Source organism: Cinclus cinclus, chromosome 19, assembly GCF_963662255.1.
Source record: "Cinclus cinclus chromosome 19, bCinCin1.1, whole genome shotgun sequence".
NCBI classification, from domain to species: Eukaryota; Metazoa; Chordata; class Aves; order Passeriformes; family Cinclidae; genus Cinclus; species Cinclus cinclus.
Window position 1 is genome coordinate 9,236,196 of NC_085064.1, and position 21,043 is coordinate 9,257,238.

General features: G+C 48.4%; 1 protein-coding gene across 1 annotated transcript in view; it reads right to left on the reverse strand.

Annotated features, from left to right (window-relative positions):
• LOC134051787 (voltage-dependent N-type calcium channel subunit alpha-1B-like) overlaps nucleotides 1-21,043 on the reverse strand; it is a 288,493-nt gene that overhangs the window by 162,698 nt on the left and 104,752 nt on the right. The window contains exon 6 of the mRNA XM_062505763.1: nucleotides 18,289-18,476. Within this exon, the coding sequence (XP_062361747.1) occupies nucleotides 18,289-18,476 (188 nt within the window). The remainder of the gene's footprint in view (nucleotides 1-18,288; nucleotides 18,477-21,043) is intronic.

Consider the following 21,043-nt stretch of genomic DNA (forward strand, 5'->3'; position numbering starts at 1 on the left):
CAGGGCCACAGGGATCACCACCTCAAACATCTAAAGCTCACACAAACTCTCCAGCCCCTGGAGTGCTCTCCCTGAAAATCTGAGCTCTGCTCAGCCCCCAGCTGCTCCTACCCCTGACCTAGCTTGTACATACCCCTGACTTGTAGCAGGATGCACCCAGTGTGCTAAAATACCAAATACCCAATTCCCAAAAGCATCTCTCTAGTCTGTTCCAGGTGACTCTGCTCTTCAGGCAGACAAAGCCCCCCAGGGGCTACACCCCAAATGGACAATGGGTCACAGGTTTTCACACTTTTATAAGTTTGGTCCATTTGCACATTGGGGGTTAATCTTCCAATTACAGCTTCAGGTAATGAAGTCATTTACCCCAAATCTGCTCCCCCCAAAACTCACTTTTGTTTCCATCTCTGGGGGGCCTGAGGCAGTGAGGGGTCCTTGATTCCCAGCCTGGAGAGGAATTGTTGTGTCTGCCCAAAATGGGAAAGCAGCAGCTCACACTGGGTATGGAGTTTAGAGTTATACACCAAAGAATTGCAGGGTTACCAAAATATGAAAAATATAAAAGTTAAATCCTGAGACATCACTATGGGCTTTGAGCCCCCAGGTGCTCTCTCCTCCCTCCGTGCACAGTGCTGGTGTCCCCAGGCAGTGACAGCACAGCCACCCCTCGAGGTGCAGGGGGCTCTGGGGGAATACTGGCAGCTGTCACACACTCAGAAGCCAAAGGCTGCTGTCCTGCAGGGGGACTCATGCCCTGAGCTGCAGAGCAGGGCATTCTCCAGCACAGCACATGACACTACCCACCATCAGGCCTTTTGTGACTTGTCCGAGAGCAGAGCAAGGCCAGGATTAATCCTCACTTTGTGTCTCAGGCACACAGAGCTGCTCAGGCACCGCTTCCCCGTGTTAACAAGGTGGCAGCTGTGTCTGGTTATTAATTCATTCCAAGATATGTTTTGAAACAATCGACTTGAAAGCAGCCAACTGCTGCTTGTGCTGTGCTGCAGAGCCCAGAAATGCTTTTGTATCACCTTTCATCTCTTTTCCTGCAGCCCTGGCCACCACCCACCTTCCCAGGGCATGCTGGGCTGCTCCAAGGGGAGTTTTCTCACCCCTGGAAGTGCCCATGTCCAGCCTCGATGGGACCTGGTGCAACCTGGGATCTGTCCCTTCCATGGTGGAGGTGAGATGATGTGATCTTTAAGGTTTCATCCAGCCCAAACCAATCTGGAATTCTCATGGTGGAGGTTCTTGTTGCTGCAGTACCAGCAGCAGCTCTGCTCCAACCCCATTCCATCACCAGGCAATGGCCAAAAAAGCCTGGTCTGCTCCAGCATCCTTCTCCCATCCCATTATCCCATCCCATCCCATTATCCCATCCCATTATCCCATCCCATCCCATCCCTCCACTGGCTCCCCAAGGTCTCTGTCTGATTTTGGTTCCTTATCCCCACCCCAGGGAGCCTCAGGGCTCACCAGATAATCCCAGATCCCACTGCTCAATCAAAGGGAGCAGGAGCTGCTTTGGGAGGGGAAGGAACTTCACATAAAATAACCTTTAATGTGAAAGACAAACAATTAAGGGGCTGCCATGTAAATGAATGGGGGTCAATAACAGGATTTAATTGGACAGATACAGCCAAACACCACAGACCATTTGCTTTTACCGTGTTTTTAATCAAAATGCAAAATACAGCACACCTAGATTTACTCATTGAATCTAATCAGTGGCACAGCCTGACTTATCCAGGGCAATTAAAGTGTAATATTCCCTTAGTTAAATGTTTTTGCATTGAGAACTTTCAGGTGTCTTGGAGAGATGAACTCTCTTTACCCTCGGTCTGATTTTTCACAACTCTCTTCCTCACTATTTCTGATAATTAGCAAAGCTGTTTACGGGTGATTTATTTCTACCTGCTCCTATTCCGACATTTAAATGAACATAGAAATTACTAAGATTAAAATCAAAAATCTTACAAGCATGTACAAGAGCACATGGAACCTGTCTTACAATAAAAACACGAGGAAAAAAAACACCTTTTAAACCTTCTGTAGCCTTTCTGACCCACAACCACCACTGAGGAGGTCTCTGCTGCAATTCCACCCTCCCAGGGGGTGAAATTGGGTCACAGCCAGGTGAAAGGTGAGCAGCTCCCACACTCCCCAGCAGAGCAGTGAGAGAAATCCCATTTCTCAAGTGCTGACCCCGTGTGCTGCTCCACACAGAACAGCAGGATCTGCAGAAAACCTTCCCTTACTCTCCCCATCCCAGTTTAAATGTGATCTTGGCTCAAAACCAGCCCAGTTGCTCTGGTTTCTGACTCTCAGATGTTCCAGCCTGTTTCAGGGAGCATCTGGTGCTTGGCTCTGCAGGGCAGCCAAGGCTGGGGCGTGCTGACCCCCCTGAGCCAAATCCAACTGGCCCAGAAATGTCCCCATGGATGCTCCAGGGCTGTGCCACCACGGGAGGGACATGGCAGAGCCTGGGCTGCTCTGTGGGAAGGATAAAATTGAAATGGGCTTAATGAAATTAGTGATTGGTCCAAATGCTGCTGTGAGTAAAGAGAGAGATGGGCTTGGGTTAGAGTGTGAAAAACAGAGACCTCTCCGAGTTCCTCAGAGAGATCAAAATGCAGGGTTTGAATTAAAGCCTTTAGAGAAATTAAAATATATTAAGCCACGCAGACATGAAATACAGGTGTAAGCTTTAGTTTTAATTAAATAGAAATATTATTAGGTTGCATAGATACGAAGTAGAAGCATAAATCTTAGTTTTAAGTGAGTAAAAATATGTTTTTAAGTGCCTTAAAGAGCAAAAGCCTTAGAATCTGGTGTAAAAAACAAGCTTCAGTGAGAGCTCAAAAACATAGTCCTAGACATTAGTGTAAAAAACAAGCTTCAAAAACAAGCTTCAGTGAGAGCTCAAAAACATAATAAAAATATAGTAAGAATATTGCTTACATTCTCCAGATAGAACAGATAGGCCATATGTGTAGATTATACATAAACTTTTGTATTAAAAAAAAATAGAATTCTAATAGGTTTAGAAGAAATGCTTCAGATTCATGTTTTTAGCTCATTGGGTAATTTGTAAATAAAAATCCACGTATTGGAGTGAGAGCTCCCTCGCTCTCTTCCTCCACCATCAGCATCATCACTACCACCACATGAAAGAAGAAGAGGAAGAACAAGAAGAAAAGAACAGAAGAAGAAAGGCCAGGGAGCTTCTGCCTCTGAGACTCTGTAGCAGGCTGCAGCTCCTGCCTCTGCCCAGGATTCTGGACCAGAGAACTGCTGCTCCTGCCTCTGCCCAGCACTTTGCACCAGGGAGCTGCCTCTGCTTTATTCAGGACTCTGCACCAGAAATCTCCAACACAGACTTTAGAGCCTCGGACTCTTGTACTTGAGACTGATGTGCCTTTACCATAAACAACTTTACAGCAACCAACACCTGCTCTGCTCCTTTAAAGGTACAAACCCATAACAATTTCAGCAGGTTGGAGTTCAGAGCCTTCCCCCAGCTGGGGTCGCAGAAGGTGCCCCTGTTCAGAGAGGGAAGGAATTAAAGTAGAACAGCTCCCACCAAGGTGCAGGGGACTGGGAGCCAAGCTCAAACACCACTTTAGGATTTTACCTGCTTATGCCTTCTGGGAGGAAAACCCCTCAGCTAGAGGTTCCCATGGCTGGATTTCAGGAACCTTTAAACTTCATGCAAGGTCCAGACAACAATTTGAGACTGGAGACACTGCCTGAAGCTGCACCAGGGGAAGCTTAGGCTGGGAACTAGGAAGAAATTCTTCACTGAAAGAGGGATTGAGCCTTGGAATGGAGTCACTGTCACTGAAGGTGTTTAAAAGAAGACTGGAGGTGACACTCAGGCCCATGGTTTAGTTGACAAGGTGGTCTTAGGCCATAGATTGAGATCATCAAGTCCAAAGGTCTTTTCTCAAGCAGTTCTGGGATTCTGTGATCTGATCTCCTCCTAGATCAGGCATCATAACTGTGATGATCAAAACTCCACATCATAACTGCGCCTCTGTGGGGGTTTGGACACCAGGAAAGATCCCATGGCAGAGGAAGGGTTTCTGGGAGCCCTTTGGGATGGGGTCAGCAGTTGTAGGAAAAGCCCTCAGAGAGTCACCAGTGAGCTGCAAACCCCTGGCACATTTACACTCAAACCCATGTTCCTGAGGAGATCCTCTCTCTTTGAGGTCTTTGAGCTATTCCACTCCTCCTTTTCACCTTTGCACACACCTAGATCACCTTCCCCTTTAGGATTCTCATTTTCCACCTTTTATTTCCTCTGGCAGGACTCAGAAAGTGCCAAGGAAGAGTGAAGGGAGAGATAATTCCCTCCAATACACCAATCCAGAGCTGGGCTTTCCTCTGAAAGCATCCAAACACATAAAATCAACCTAAATACAAGAGGACTCCGGGTAAAATCCTCAAAGCTGGCAGCATTTTAATTTTGCACAATAGCAGTAGATGTAGGAACACGTTTTAACTGTAGTTGTTGCAAGCAATATTAATGTTAATTCAGCCTAGTTTAAATAGAAGCAAATCCTCTCCTTTGTTTCTCCCCTTCTCCAGAGCTGGGGAGGCTGAAAAAGCAGAACCACTGCTGTTTTATGCCTTGATCCAAAGGCTTATGGCACCAATATATCAATACATAAATATGCTAACAGGGTTTCTTGATAAAAAATTCATTCTTTCCCCCGCTAGATTGAACACACTCAGCTGCTTTATTCATGAGCCTGCCTGGCACTGGGAAAGCTCTGCCACTGTCAAAAATAACAGACTGGCCAAAGGACTCTACCTCTTTTTGAATGTTTTTATTTTGATTTCATACCCTCTCCTCCCTTTCTTTTATTTTTAAACAGCTGTGGGCTTGAATTATGGATGGGAGCTCAGTCCAGACTGTTCCTGGTGGGGATAGGTGAGGCACGTTCAGGGTGAGGAAGGGAAGGCCTCTGGCAAGGGTTCTCAAGAGGAAGTTTTGCTCCAGCAAACTCCTGCCCCCAGCCCCTCTCTGAGCCCCACAGGGCACTTATCTGGAAGATAAGGAGCATTAAGGGCCAGGTTAGATGAGGTTTGGAGCACCCTGGTCTGGAGGAGGCTGTCCCTGTCCTCAGCAGGGAGGTTGGAACAAGATGAACTTTAAGGTCCCTTCCAACCCAAACCATTCTGTTGTTCTCTGAAGATGCATTTTACACACTTCAGCACAAATCTAGAAGCCACAGAGCTCATGAGACCAAGTAATTCCAACCGTTTCACAAAATGTGACTCTAGCTGAGATGCTACAGGGGCAGCAGTTCATCCAGCAAAACTCCAAATATTCTGATTCCCACCAGCAGTGCCTCAGTCACCCATGTTCAGGTGTCTCTGAGCACAAGAACTGCTTTTTCTGGGAGGGGACACAAGGAGAGCACAGGAATTCTTGGGGTTGGATGGGGAAGGGAGGAAGGAAGGAGGGAAGGAGGGAAGGAAGGATTCCAGGAAGGAAGGAAGGAAGGAAGGAAGGAAGGATTCCAGGAAGTATTCCAGGAAGGAAGGAAGGATTCCAGGAAGGAAGGATTCCAGGAAGGATTCCAGGAAGGAAGGAAAGAAGGAAGGAAGGAAGGAAGGAAGGAGGGAGGGAAGGAAGGAAGGAAGGAAGGAAGGAAGGAAAACAGGCTCTGCTGTTGAGGTTAGAATTCTTATCAAGCACAAATCATTCATTCCCTGGGAGAACTCCTGTTTGAGTCAAGCTGCCCTTGGAGTAAATTCAGCACTCTCTGAACATGGTTTTCTTGCTCTGCAAAGGCTTCACATGTCTGAAGAGCCAGAGCTGTCCCCAAATGTGCTCTGAAAGTCATGGGGAGGGAGAAATATCCCCAGGTATAAATGTATAAAACACAAAGAGAGATTTAGAGCCCTGCTCACTTTGGCTGCTCAGGGATACATGAGATTTTCAGATAAGAATGCATTCAGACCCACACAGAGTTTTTCTGGTCTAGTGAGTAAATGCAGAATAAACTTTTCCTGCCATTCAGCAGTCCCTGGGCCCTGCAGCCCCTCGGTCAGCAGGGCAGAGCCAGGCACACAGAGCCATTCCCAAAGCAATCCAATACTCCATCATTTGCTGGCTTTGAGCAGAGGAAATTGTGGGGCAAGGCCCAAAATCCCTGCACATAACAACAGCCCTAAGAATAATGCACAGGCTTCCTCTTCATCCTAATGCAGATCCAGATTCTTCTTGATTTTTCCTCTAAACATTGCCAGCAAAGATTCCTAAGACATTTCCAGTAGCAGAAAATTGTTTCAATGAATTAAAGCCTTGATTCCATTGTATAAAATCATATCCAAGGGCTGTTGCACACCTGCCTTCCCCAGCAGAGGATTGGGAATGAGCAGAGTATCGATTTATTTAGGTTAGTCCACCTTCTCATTCTTGTCTTCTAATGAGACACCTCCAGCAGTTCAGCTTTTTCTTAATTATGAGCGAAACATATCCTTGTAGCTGAATCTACAGGAGCTGGAGCTGAGAGCTCAGTCCCACAGAACTGAGAGCACAGCAAAGCCCCCAGGCCATACAGCCCTTTGTCAATGCAATCCCTACTCAGAACAAGATTCCAAAGGTCTTTTATCCATCCCATTTCCCTGCTTCAGACAAAACAGAACAAAAAAAACAGTTGGGAATGATCCTCTTGGCTCCATCTAAAGATGTTTCACAAGGTTTTGGGAAGACATTTCAAATAATAAGGACTGTCTGCTATAGGAAAAAAAAAAAAAGGTTTTTCTAACCACAAGCCTTGCCAAGTTGTTCCAAATTTGAATGAAAACTGCCTGTGAAATTCCAAATTGAAGTGTGAAAATATTTACTACAGTGTATATTCATTAAGCCTGTAAAAAATGATGAGAGCAACTCAAAGCTGCTCCTCTCTGGACTCCAGGAGGAGGAAACAACCTGGGAACAGGGATGAAAAGCAAAGGTTTTGTCACAGACTAGTTTATAAACAAACCAAACCCAGAAGGGACAGGGACACCCAGGGCTTTTTTGGGACGAGCTGCTTCCCACAGTTCCTGGGTGATTTTCCTCCCCTGCAAGGGATTTGCTGGGATTTAGAATCATAGAAGGGTTTGGGTTGGAAGGGACCCTAAAACCCATCTCATCCCTCCCCCTGCCATGGGCAGGGACCCCTCCCAGCATCCCAGGTTGCTCCAAGCCCTATCCACAACCTGGCCTTAAACTCTGCCAGGGATGGGGTGTAGAAGAACAAGAAAGAATAGAAGTGTTGGTGTAATAAAAAAATGGGTTAAAAATGTCCTATTAAAGGCTCTGTCATGTGAACTTTGATTGCCCAAGCTGCTGCTCAGGGCCAGAAAGTGCCATCATTCTCTGCCACTGGTGACATTCCAGCCTCCCTGCTTCCTTTCTTGGAATCCTGGAACGCTTTGGATTGGAAAGGACCTTAAAGCTTACCCTGCCACAGGCAGGAAAACTTTCCACCATCCCAGGTTGCTCCACACTCCATCCAGCCTGACCCTGGACACTTCCAGGGATGAGGCAGCCACCACCTCTTGGACAATCTGTTGTTTTTCCTCCAAAAGATAAAGTTCCTGTCTTGACAGAGGCTTTAATAGGAAATTTTTAACCCTTTTTTTTATTATTATTACACCAACACTTTTATTCTTTCTTGTGTTTCCACACCCTATCCCTGGCAGTGTCCAAGGCCAGGTTGTGGATGGGCTTGGAGCAGCCTGGGATGGTGGAAAGTGTCCCTGCCCATGGCAGGGTAAGCTTTAAGGTCCTTTCCAACCCAAAGCATTCCAGGACTCCAAGAAAAGAAGCAGGGAGGCTGGAATGTCACCAGTGGCAGACAGAGAACCACAGCCCTAAGCAGCTCCAGCTCACAGCTGGTTGTAGCTCCCCATGGAGCCCAACACAGTGACCACAGGTGAGCTCTCCCCCAGCACAGTGTGCCCCCTCATCCTGCTGGTGACAAGCACACACCCAGCCCTGCCAGCTGCCATCTGTGCAGCTCCCCAAGCCCAGCACCCCCTGAGCAGCTTTGCCCCCGCATGGAGCATCCAGCTCATCCCACCACACCAGCACCCAACATTGTCCCGTTCCAGCAGCTTCCCTGTCTGCTCCTGTGCCATGGGTTGAGGAAAGAACAAAAACCTTCTCCCAGAGCTCCCACAGCCTCTTCTGTTAGAACATGGATTTGGGACTGCCATCAGAACTACAAAATCAAGTGGAACCTCCCCTTCTGCTTTTCTCAGACCCATTCTGTCTCTCAGTGTCACTGCAGCCCCTGATGCAGCAGGGATGGCAGAGCACTGGCATGTTCTGTAAGCACCCGGCTGCCTTTTACTTCCTGGGCATGAGAGCAATTGTCAGGCACGTTCAGAGCTGTTTGTACCCTGGGTGCTTTCATGCTGCCGAGCTGCAAGTGGATTTCTTCAGCTGGAGGTTTTTTCCTTGGCAAGCCCCCACGATTACGCTGCTGTTCAGACAGGTTTCATTGCTTTTCAGAGAGCAATGCTGCCTCGGAGAGACTCTTGCAGGTTGTCTGATATATGTCACTCTCCTGCTGTATATCTGAAATGTCTCCTATTAAACCTGGAGGTGGCCACCCCACAGTCATTTTGAATAAATCGTCCCTGAGACACTAAATCAACCCCAGAAGATTCAGGGAGATGCTTCAGCTCTGCTCAGCTTCATCACACATTTGCTCAAGTGCTGTTCTGAGCAGGGTTGAAATGTCTCAATCCTCTCAGGCTCGGAGGGAATGCCCACGTGGGCATGGGGTCAGCCAGGCTGTGTTCCCACATGGATGGAGACCCAGGCGTGGGCACAAACCTGCAGCACTCTTGGCATTTAAATATTCCAAAGCCATTTTAGCCTTAGGCTTGCTCCACACATTTCCTATTCCAGCATCTTTGGGTTTCTGCAAACCTTCCAGAGGAGGAGGAGGAAGGCAAAGCCTGCATCCCTTAAAAGAGCTGGGAATTCAGCCCTTTGGCAAACAGCTCCTGCAGATTCCAGGAGGAAAGCAGGAATCCTGAATATCAGCCAGGGCAGAACTGGGACTGGTGTAGGATTCTTGTACTGACAGCTCACACAGGATCCATCAGCTGTGCAAATTCCTCCTTTTCAGCTTGTGATGCTGGTTCAGTGCTCCACAAGGGATTTTTCCTACAAATCCATGGATGCTCACACCAATTTATTACACTCCTGAACTGCTACACCCAACCAGTAGTAGCAAGTTAGTTACTCCAAAGCCTGGAGTGAGGCTTCTCATTGGGGAAAAGGGAGTTCAGAAATATACTCCTGCTGCTCAGGAGAGTTGGGACACAGAGCTCTGGGGAGGGGTTTAAGGCACAGAGAAATTTGGATATTTTTACACACATGTTGGTAGGTGAGTCTGTTTACACTCAATTACACAAGAATTTCTGAAATTTGAGATGCTGAGATGTCTGTCACACACCAGTGATCAGCTAAGTGAATGAAGTTTGACCTAAAAGACTGATTTTTCTATATAATAATAAATCTGATACTCAAAAAAACCACAGGCTGTAACAACACAATGGGATGGAGGAAGCTTAAATCCAGCAGGAAACATGGATGAAATCCACATCTCAACTGGCAAAGTCTGTGCCAACAGCAGGGGGGTAAGGGGGTCATGGGGGGGACACAGCCACGTGTGGGCTCTCTCTGTTGGGATGGGTTTCACACATCCAGAACTCCCATTGTGGTTTTGTGCTCAAGTCAATCATTGGGTTAAGCTGGTTTGGGGGTTTTGTGCAAAGGTTTGGCCACCTCAAGTTTCCCTGATTTCCAGTACCCTTCTACAAAAGCAGCATTCACAGGAGAGGTTTTTCCTTTCTTCCCCCCCAGCCTTTCCCTCTCAAACCAGCCCTGCACTCGGAGCAGCTGCCAGGCTCTTGGCTGCCTGCTCCAAACTCTGCCATCACTGCCCTACTTTCCTGCAGATGATTGGTGATACTGAGCCACAAAATCTACAAAATCAACATTAACCCCACAGCTCCAGGCTGGGAATTATCATTTATGTGCATGCCAAAGGTGGCTGGTTCCTATTAGCCAATTCAAATCACCCTAACTCGATAGTGAGTGCAATTGAGCACTAACAGCATTAGATTTTTCTCTTCTTTATGAAGCTGCAGAGAGAAAGAGAGAGCACAATTACACCATGGCACAGCTCAGGAGCTCAGCTCCCATCTCCATCACGGGTGCATGACACCAGCATGTGACATGTGCCCTGCTGGCTTTGTCCCCAGCATGTCCCTAGGCAAATGCACAGTGACAAGAGAAGTTCAGCACTGCTGAGCATCAAGTCCCAAGGGTAACCTCTCCCTAGGTCAGGGCTGTAGGGGATCTTACACTAAATCTGTGGCACAGCTGAGGCAGATGCTGTATGCTCTTGGCTCCAAGATGCTCGAAAAATCTGAGATCAGAACAGGCTCTGCTGCAGACAAAACCATGGTGACATTTCTTCACACACCTGTGGGCATTGCATGTTTCAGCATTCATTTTTCATCTCTTGGTTCCTCCCTTCCCACATGTGCTCCATTGCTGGATTCCCCAGAGGGTGCTGGGCACTGCCCAGGCTCCCCAGGGAATGGTCCCGGCCCCGAGGCTGCCAGAGCTCCAGGAGCGTTTGGACAGCGCTGCCAGGGATGGACAGGGGGGATTGTTGGGGGGTCTGGGCAGCCCTGGTTATCCTTTCAGCTGTGATTCCCTGATCTCCACCTCTTCAAAGACCCAGCTGAATCCTGAGCTGTGTTCCAGAGGAAGCAGAGCACCCTTGTTCTCATGTTGCTCTGATGCATCTCTTAATGCCAAGGCTGGCACAGTCCCTGCTCTGTTTTCCAGCCCTGGATTCTGACACCCCACACTCACCTGGAGCAAAACTTAATCCTTGGACGCAACAGGGAATGCAGTGGCAACAAAGGAACCATGTCAGAAATGTGCTGTGGGATTCAGAGTGGCAAAACAAAGCCTCTCCTTGTCCTTCTTTTCCCTGTTATTGTAAGGAAAACCCTTCAGCAGCTTTTCCTTTTGCTGTCCGCTCACACTTTTGCTGGTTAAACAGCTTTGCCTCTCAATATTTATTCATAAGGAGAGCTGATGGATGAAGAGAGTGATCATAGGAGACTGAACCCACCCTAAACCTCCTCCCATCACTGCTGCCAGCCCCAGGACACACAGACATGACTGCAAACACAACTCTTCTTCTCATTCCTCTCAATATTCAGCAATTGTGGGTCTGTGATTTAGTGAATTGGCTTCAGGTCACTTCTAACAGAGAGCAGACCATCTGCTCACAGTTGTACGAGGAGAGAAGAGCAATTCCAGTGGCACCAGTGACACAGAGCAATTCCAGTGCCACCTGCAGAGTCCCACAGGCTCTGCTGGAGCAGTCACTGCACCCCCAAATCAGCTGGGACAGTCCCCATGAGCAAAGCCAAGTGCAACCCCCACCCCCAGGAAACCACAATCTGAGCAAAGGGCCAGCAAAAAGACACTGAAGTCACCTGTAAGCCTGACCTGGCAGGTTTCAAAGGTGTTTCAAGTGTGGAGGTTCTTGAGCCCAGAGGAATCTCAGGAGCAGCCAGGGAGCAAAGAGGAACCTTCATCCAAGTCTGAGATGAGGAGATGAGCTTTGTGTGATTTATTTCCCTTCTGCTTCCTGTAGTGCATTCAAACTGCACCCTCAACCACCTCCCTGGAAATCACCTCATGCTCCAGGTAACCAGTGCTGGTCACATCCAAACTTCTGAGGAGCATCACCTTGGATCCCCCAGCTCACACTTGTGAGTGATGGAGACAAAGAGTCACAGGTTTGATCTTCATAAAGAAACCTTTCACTGGCACAGGGTGCCCAGAGCAGCTGTGGCTGCCCCTGGATCCCTGTGAGTGCCCAAGGCCAGGTTGGACACTGGGGCTGGGAGCAGCCTGGGACAGTGGGAGGTGTCCCTGCCATGGTGGAGGTGGAACAAGATGAGTTTTAAGGTCCCTTCCAACCCAACCATTCCATGCTTCTCTGAAACACCCCAAAAAGACACATGTGAGCTCCCCAGACTGGGACAACAGAGTCTCTCCTGCCTCTACAGCCCCAACACCATCCCACCAAGAAAACCATCTCTGGGTTGGGCTGGAAATGGAACAACAATTACATCCCAGATTTTCATTTCTGTATCTTCTTAGGAATAAAGACATTCAAAGGCACAAAAAGGAATGAAAAATACCAAGTGAATCATAAGCTATTTTAATTCAGGGAGGGTAAAGTTCCCATTGGGATCCAATTTAAGGTAGATTTATATCTTGTTTGAACTGTTCATCCCTACTCACAAGAATATTAGGTTAGGCCCAGTCCACAGTCTCGGAAGACCCACTGGACACTAATATTTGTCAGTAGGAAATAGAAGAAACATGAAAACCTCTCACCATTAAGATCAAAAGAGAATGAGGGTGCACTTTGACATTTCTCGTCCCCTGCAAGGAGCCCCTGTTTTGCAAAGCAAATTCCACTGTGGAGGTTTGAACTCCTGGAGAGGAAAGAGGAAAGGTGAAAACCCAGCTCACTGAAAGCCAGCACTGAGGTTTCTCACAGCTCCAGATGGAGCACGTTTGACCCATGATTTTCTGGGACCACAAACACAATTCTCAATTCCTTGGAAGTTCCTGGTGCACACCAAAGGCACAACTGCCCCTCACAGAGGGAACAGAGCAGAGCAAACTGTGCTGGCTCTGGAGGACAGCGAAGAGCCCCAGCCCCTTCCCAATCCACTGAGGATCTCACAGAAAGCTCTGAGCTCCAAACTCATCACAGGTCCGCAGCAGCTCCCTCAGGATGGCTCCCAGCTGGCTCCTTTTTGTAAGGAATGCTTAGACTCAGCCTAGCAAAAGAATTATTTTAATTGAGGAATTCATGGGCAGGCACAAAAGTTTTCAGGCTTTTCTCACTTTGCAAAAAAAAAAAAAAAAAAAAAAAGGAGCGCTCCCCATGACAACCAGTGGAGGGTTTGATGATGGACAATAAGGATCTAGCATGGGCAAAACTGGGAATTACTGCTCAGAAAAGGAAACCAGAGTTGTACTATTGCCTCTTTAAAAGGTTTTCCACCTCCACAGAGCCTATATTAGCAACAGATGAATCACTGTCATTCACAAACACCAAGCACGTAAACAAGAGGATCTAAAATGATCCAGAAATTATCTTAATTTGAAAATGAGATCTGGAGGGAAAACAGGGCTCAGGAGGACTCAGGTCCCAGGGCACCACAGCTCCCCTTGCTGAGCAGTGGCATTGTTTCCTCCCACCCCTGCACAATGGTTTCTTCACCCAGACTCTGCCCTTGGAGTCCATCACTGGAAATATTCTCCCTCAGCTGCACCAGCATCCCCTGGTTTTTGTCAGAGCCCTGCTCAAAGCATGATAAAAAATTTAGCAATACTTGTCATATCCAGACCCTTCATGGGAATAATGAATAAAGCAACATAACAGGCCCCAGAGCTGATCCAAGCACCAGTTACCTCTGACCTCAGGCATGAGCTAAGTGGGTCCTTGCTGTCCCAACCTCAGCAGCGACCTGTGGTGTCCCATGTCACCCCAAGGCCAGTGGGATGCTCCAGGTGAGCACCACAAGCTCAGAGAGCCCGGAGCAGAGACTGGCCCAGCAGCACCACACCAGATGCAGAACAATTAATGGAACCCAATTAATGCTGAATGCACACAGAGAGACACACAACTCCTGCCACAGCCCAGCCTGCACAAAGTCAGGTCTAGGTCATGTGGCCCCTGAGCAGCATTGCCCCCACAAAAGCTGCTGCTCTAGCAGATACTTCCCTAATTTTTTGGTCCAGAAAATGCTCTGCCCATGCTTGAGGAGTTGCACTGGGTTGGACTGAAAACTTGGTCACAGCACTGGGCTCCCACCCTGAGTAAAACACTTGGGTTACTCTATTTTAATACATTCCCAGATGATGCTGAAGCTTGGAATTAGCAGGAGGTGCTCCATTTGCTGGAAAAAAACATTCTTCCCCATCACTAACTTGTCTAAATCACCTACTGCCCCCTGGGCACTTTTGAGCACAAACAAGCCACAGCTGAGACAAACCTGCAGCTCCCAGAAGAGCTTGGTTGGAGTCATTGTTCCAATGCTTTTGTGCTGCTGAGGCAGCAAGGCCTTTTCCCCAGTTTATCATTGAAGAATTTCACCCTGCTGATGATTCAGCCTCTTTGCTCCAAGCATAAATCACCTCCTAAATCAGGCTACATAAAGCCTTGCTAGAAAGCTTTCATGGGCCCCAATTAAAAGGAAAAGTCTCTGGAAGTATAAACAGTGGACCAGCAAGGAAAAAATGGGCTGAGATTGGTGAACTTTCTTTCCCCTTGCTGTCCTGATTCATCAGTTTATCACAGGACAAGGAGTGAATATTTACAAGGTAAATTTCCAAATGCAAAGGCTGTGCTGAAGCCTTTGACGCTGTGACTTTCTAAACCTGTAGGAAAGCTGGATCTGGACCACATATAAAGTCACCTCAGTCCTTTCACAACAAACCTCTCACTGAGCCAAGCCATCAAACCCCAATCCCTCTTTGCTGAACCCCCTTGACACCAAACTCCTCAGTTTGCCTGATGCCGTCACAGACCAACTTTTCCAGCCACCAATCTGCTCCCAGGACAGAGCAAAGCTTCCCAGATTTCAATTAATGCTGCACTGGTGAAGCACATCCCACCCAGTGACTGATCCCTGACATCACCACTAGAGACTAAAACCCTGGCTCCCCTAAACACCCCCAGCCACAGCCCAGCAGGAAGGGGGGAGTGATGACAAAGCCCTGATGCAGGACAATCAATCCAGCAGGAAATGAAGGGGCCATTAAGGAAGAAGTTGTAACCTCAGCCTTCCCCTAATGGTCTCAGTCCCAGACTGCCTGGCTGCAGAGGGATTTCAGTCCCAGCAGGGCTGGCTGCTCCAACAGCATCAAGGGAGGGGTTTGGACAAGCAGGAGGACAAACCTACCCCAACCAGAGCCAGCCTGTGGTGGTGGCACACATGGGAAGGGGTGAAGGAAGGGCTCAGCTAAGCCTGAGGATTAGCAGCTTTCACAGAATCACAGATTTTGGTTGAAGGGACCATAAAGATCCTTTCATCCCACCCCTGCCATGGGCAGGGACACCTCCCACTATCCCAGGGAACAATTCCTGCCCAATATCCCATCCAGCCCTGCCCTCTGTCCATGTGAAGCCATTCCCTGTGTCCTGTCCCTCCAGCCCTTGTCCCCAGTCCCTCTCCAGCTCTCCTGGAGCCCCTTTAGGCACTGGAAGGGACTCTGAGGTCTCCACACCTCTTCTGTGTCTTCCTCTGTGTCTGTAGGAAAGGTGCTCTGTTCCCAATTTCGTGGCCTCCTCTGCACTTGATCCCACAGTTCCATGTCCTTGTTACGTTGGGGGCACCAGAACTGTGTTTTCCCCTGCTTTCATGAGTTAGCAGGAGAAAAAGCTCCAGCCTTTTTTCTTACTAATGCTTACTCACAGTTTACACAGACCATATCTTGCCTCCCATGGTCCCACAGCCTTTTGCAAATCTTAATTAAGCAAAAGATTAAAAGTAGGTCCAGAGCTCAACTCTGATGAGTATCCTACATCAGGGGAATGCTGCTCTCCTTGAGGAGACCAGAACCTGGGGCTGACAGAGAAACTTCTCCTGATAAAATTTTCCTGACAAAAAAGCATTTTCCTCAGCAGTGGAGAACTCGGTGAATCAGAGCTCCCTGAACAAGGAATGACCTCTGACACTCCCCTTTTGACTGAGTCTCAGCATTTGTTCAGTTACTCTACCAGTTCTGGATTCAAGGAGAAACATCTGCCAGATTCTTCCCAGTGTGGGTCCAGGAAGGATCAGGCTGGCTCAAGCAGCAAACCTGGGCAGTTTCTGAACTGCCTGGAGCTGGATGGATGGATTCCACCTAGAGGAATCCAGGATGAGGGAGGTGATTCCCCCACTTGGGGTTCTGTGTTCAGGTCTGGGGTCCTCAGCATCACGAGGACCTGGAGCTGCTGCAACAAGTTCAGAACAGATCATGGAGCTGCTCCAAGGGCTGGAGCCCCTCTGCTCTGGAGCCAGGCTGGGAGAGCTGGGGGTGCTCGCCTGGAGAGGAGAAGGATCCAGGGAGAGCTCAGAGCCCTGGCCAGGGCCTAAATGAAGTTATGAAAATGAGAGAGACTTTTTATATGGGCAGAGTGAGAGAACATTGGCAATTATTTCAAACTGAAAGAGAGCAGACTTAGATGGAATACTGGGGAGAAATTCTCCCCTGGCAGGGTGGGCAGGCCCTGGCACAGGGTGGAATTCCCAGAGCAGCTGTGGCTGCCCCTGGATCCCTGGCAGTGCCCAAGGCCAGGTTGGACACTGGGGCTTGGAGCAGCCTGGGACAGTGAGAGGTGTCCCTCCCATGGCAGGGGTTGGAATGGGATTGTCCCTTCCAACCCAGACCATTCTATAATTCTATGACTTCGCTGCTGTTGTCTGTGCACAGCCTGACAATGCATCCACAAACCCCATGGGGGATTTTCAGTCCCTGCTGCAGCATAATCTGGGCTTTGGTCTCCTTTTTCAATTTGATGAACTTGGAGTAGGCACAGAAGATGCTAAACCAAAAAACAAGTGGCCAGAAAACAGCACATGACTGAAGCTGTGAAAAGGCTGAGGGCTGCACAGAGTGGATCTTCTCCACCCACAGCTTCTCTCTGTTTCCAGCCTGTAAAAGCACAGCCAGGTCCTCAGCAAGCACAGCAGCACAGGGAGGGGGTGACAGCACTTCGGGACAAGGGACAGGTGGCAGGGGTGGCTCCTGGCATCCATCACTTCTGCTGAGAGTCCCATGGCACAGCACAAACCACTCACCCTCCCCTCAATGAGAACATCCAGTGTCCCTCAGATCTGCCAGATCCAAGCACTCAACCCTAAGCTGGGGTCTCAGACACATCAAATCCAACTCTGCATCTGCTCCAGGACCTGTTCCCAGTTAATGGGTATCTGGAATGAAACTACAGCAGCTTCAAAGCAACCCCCAAAATCAATACCCCCATAGTAAGCTTGGGGTTTTGCATGTGGTACGAGAGGCAGGTTGGGAAAAGATGATCTCATACACCACATATTGATTAATCAATTCCAGCCAGGATGCTAATGGGCTTTTCTTACAACACTTGGCACCAGGAGGAAGGAGCAGGAATGCTGAATGAGAAGCAGAGAAACTGGTGCTGTGGTGAAGCTTTAGGGTGAGGGGAGAAATGCATTGGGGAAACCTTCTAGAGATGGCTTCTAGAGTGGTCAGAGACTGGGAATAAATGGAGGAACTGAGCAAGAGAGGGAGAAGGGAATAAATCAGATTTATTGGCTCCAGCACAGCGGAATTGTACCTGGCAATTCAGTGTGGCTGAGGATAATCCTTCCCTGTTGCTACAAAAGCCCTCCCAGGAAGGACTGAAAGGGCCCAGCATGGCTCTGGAGTCTATGATGAAGAAAACTGAGCACAGCTGAAAATCCCTTCAGCCAGAGAAATGGGCTGAGGGCATCATTAATGTCTGACTTTGTGATTTTTCCACAGAAACTGCACACTCAAATGAGCATTGCACTGCCTGGAAGGCAGCAGAGGCTGGGTGAGATTGTCTTGCTCCTTGTAAAACTGGGAAAAGCAAAACTGGCCAGCCAAGAGGTTGTGCCAGTCGTGCTCCTGCTTTGCAGGAGGCAGGAAAATTCAGCCTGATCCCTCTTCCCTGCAGCCCACAGGGTCATGCCAGGGGTGAAGGAGAGTGATTTGTCAAACTGAACTGGACTAACCAAAACCAGTACTGGAGCTCAGTGTTACAAGTTTGATCAACAAGGGCTACACCTGGTCAGGAGGGAAAACCTCCAGGTACAAAATACTAAGGAGTTGCTGCTTTTGGCACCCATTTTTGTACAATCTGGATTTTCTGTGGGGCATTGTGAGAAGCTGCTCCTAGTCACCCAGCAGAGCACAGGAGCACTTTGGGGTGACACCAACTCCTGCACTGCCACCACCCCAGTGCCAGCACCCATCCCATTGCAGCTGAGCAACTCTGTAGCCTCAAAGCACCACAGATTCAACCAGAGCCAGATCCTGAGGAAAACAGAAACAATCCTCCTGAAAAGCAGGGGGTCAGGAGGTGAAAACCACACTAATAACATTGCTTTTTTCTTCCAGAACCATCTTTTCCCAAGCAGCACCCCCAGCCCCAGCAGAGGACTCACGTTGTAGAGGATGTCAGTCCAGCCCTCCATGGTGATGCACTGGAAGACGGTGAGCACAGCGAAGAGGATGTTGTCAAAGTTGGTGATGCCATAGTTGGGACCCTGCCAGTACTCCCTGCACGTGGTCCCGCTCTCACACTGCCTGGCAGGAGGCTCCTCTCCACAGGGAAAATCCCCCACCTCCTCACCTGCAGAGAGGGAAGAGAAGTTACTGCTTGGAACCATCCTGAGACATTCCTGCTTGTTGGAACCATCCTGAGAAATTTCTGACTGAAACCATCCTGATTAATTTATGACTGAAACCACCCTGAGAAGTTCTTGATTGGAACAATCCTCATTAATTTCTGACTGAAACCTTCCTGAGAAGTTCCTGATTGGAACAATCCTCATTAATTTCTGACTGAAACCTTCCTGAGAAGTTTCTGCTTGAAACCATCCTGAGAAATTTCTGACTGAAACCTTCCTGAGAAGTTCCTGATTGGAACAATCCTCATTAATTTCTGACTGAAACCATCCTGAGAAATTTCTGACTGAAACCATCCTGAGAAATTTCTGATTGGAACAATCCTGATTAATTTCTGACTGAAACCTTCCTGAGAAGTTCCTGGCTGGTACTGCTGCATCCTTCCAGCACCACAGCAAGGATTCAATTCACATTTTAGGTTTCTTTGTGCGGCTATGGACATGGAGAAGTGGTTGTGCCCCTGTAATCATTTCCACACTGCTGGGCTCTGAGAGACAGGTCAGTGGAAGGTGGAGCAGAGCCATCCCTGAAGTGCCCAAATTTGTAGTTTACCATCTCACATTGTGGAATTGTTTAGGTTGGAAAAGACCACTAGGATCTTCAAGTGCAACCATCAACCCAGCACCACTAACCCATGTCCCCAGGAACCACATGAACACATTTCTGAGCATTTCCAAGGATGGGGACTCCACCCTGGGCAGCCCCTTCCAATATCTGACCACCCCTTCAGTGAGATTTCCCCTAATCTCCAGTCTAAGCCTCCCCTGGTGCAACCTGAGGCCATTTCCTCTTGTCCTGCCACTTCCTACCTGGGAGAAGGGGCTTCCAAACTGCAAATATTTTCTGGCTCATGACAGCTCAGTACATTTGAGAGGCCTGGGAATGGTTTAAAGCAACATGAAAAATTCTACACATAACCTTCCCCCTTAAAAAAAAAAAAAAAGCAACACCACAAAAATAAAACCAACAGTGGCAGGGCTTTGGGAATAGCACACACTTCAAACAGCCTCAAAGTGCTAAATATTTGCTCTAGAACATTAAAGCAAAAAAGGCACTTCCTGCATTAGTGCTGGTTTGGGGGTGTGGACTGCCCCAAAATTGCCCAGGTACAGATGTTCGAGCACAGCTGCATGAGGAGCCCCTGGTGTCACACCAAGGCAGCACTGCAAGGACTCCAGCTTCTTCATAAAGTGCATATTTTTGTTCCAAACAGAGGGGAAGGATCCATGTGGGATGGTGCTTCTCTGCTGAGTTTCACTGCTGACCCAGAGAGAGCCAAAGTGGAGAAATCTGTCAGGGCAGGAGCACCAGGAATGGCCAGGAGGTTGTCCAGCACCTTCCAGGCTCAGCTGGGAAGTGTTGCAGGTTGGAAAACTCCAGTGCTGTGTTTTCAGAGTAAGCAAATATCCCAAGCAATATCCCTGTTTGGAGAGCTGGGATTTTGGAAGCATTAAAGGGTTTCTAAAGGGACACGTTATGGTAATGGAGCAGCAAAAGGCACAAAACCCAATTCACCAGGGGGAAAAGCAGGACCAGCACTAACAAGAATTAGGAATAATCATTCCACGGAGCAAAGCCTGCAGGAGGAAAGCAAAATTGTCACTGTGGAGCAGGATGTAAGTGTGTGTAGATATATATAAATATATATGTGACACTTCCCTGTTGACTCAACACCTCGATGCAGGGCAAACCTCCAGCTCCCAGATGGGTCACCACAGGCTCTCACAAGGGTTTGGTGAGAGAAGAAAATGCCAAAGCTGGCTCCTGCTGACCGTTTGTGAGTGTGCATTAAAAGAGGATCCAGTTTCATCTCGGTTTGGCCTTTTGCTGCCAGGGAATTCTCTGAAAATGCAGTGCACATCTACCACAGAGGGGTGGGTGGGGCATTTTCTCCTTTTTAAAATAGTGACAAGAACTGGCCCTTACTACTCATGGCTGGAGAAGACAGAGAAAGGGGGAACCTCAAGGAAAAATGGGAAGTAAATGTGGTGCCCCTTCTTGCTTTGGGGCATCTGGGCTGGGTCAGGTGCTTGAAAATAATCCTGTGTCAGCAGAACAGGACAGCAAGGAGGGTGCAGAGAGAGGGAAACAAGACTGGAGCATGCACTGGCATGGAGTTTTACCCATTTTTTTCATTAAAATAATGACATGTTTCCAGCTCAGAACAGTCAGGCTGAAGGGGAAAGGCCTTAAATAACCCTTTGGTCATATTTTGGTACCCAGCACCCCTTTGTGCTGCAGTTCATCACTGACCTACCCAGGCTATTGGCTCAGCAGAGCAACGCTCGGTGCTGACATCTCTGCTTGGTCCCCTCATGAGGCACAGTTGGTACCTCTGGCTCTTCATTCCAGGGAAAATCCCAAGGGTTTGCTCACTCAGGGGATTTGGAACATAAAGAAGCATGAGCAGCTTTCCCTCCTCCCATTTTCTACCCCCTACCAGAGGCATCCCTTTAATGAGTTCACATTTCCACCCTCAGGCTGGTTTGGAGCCCGTGGTCTCTGCCCCAG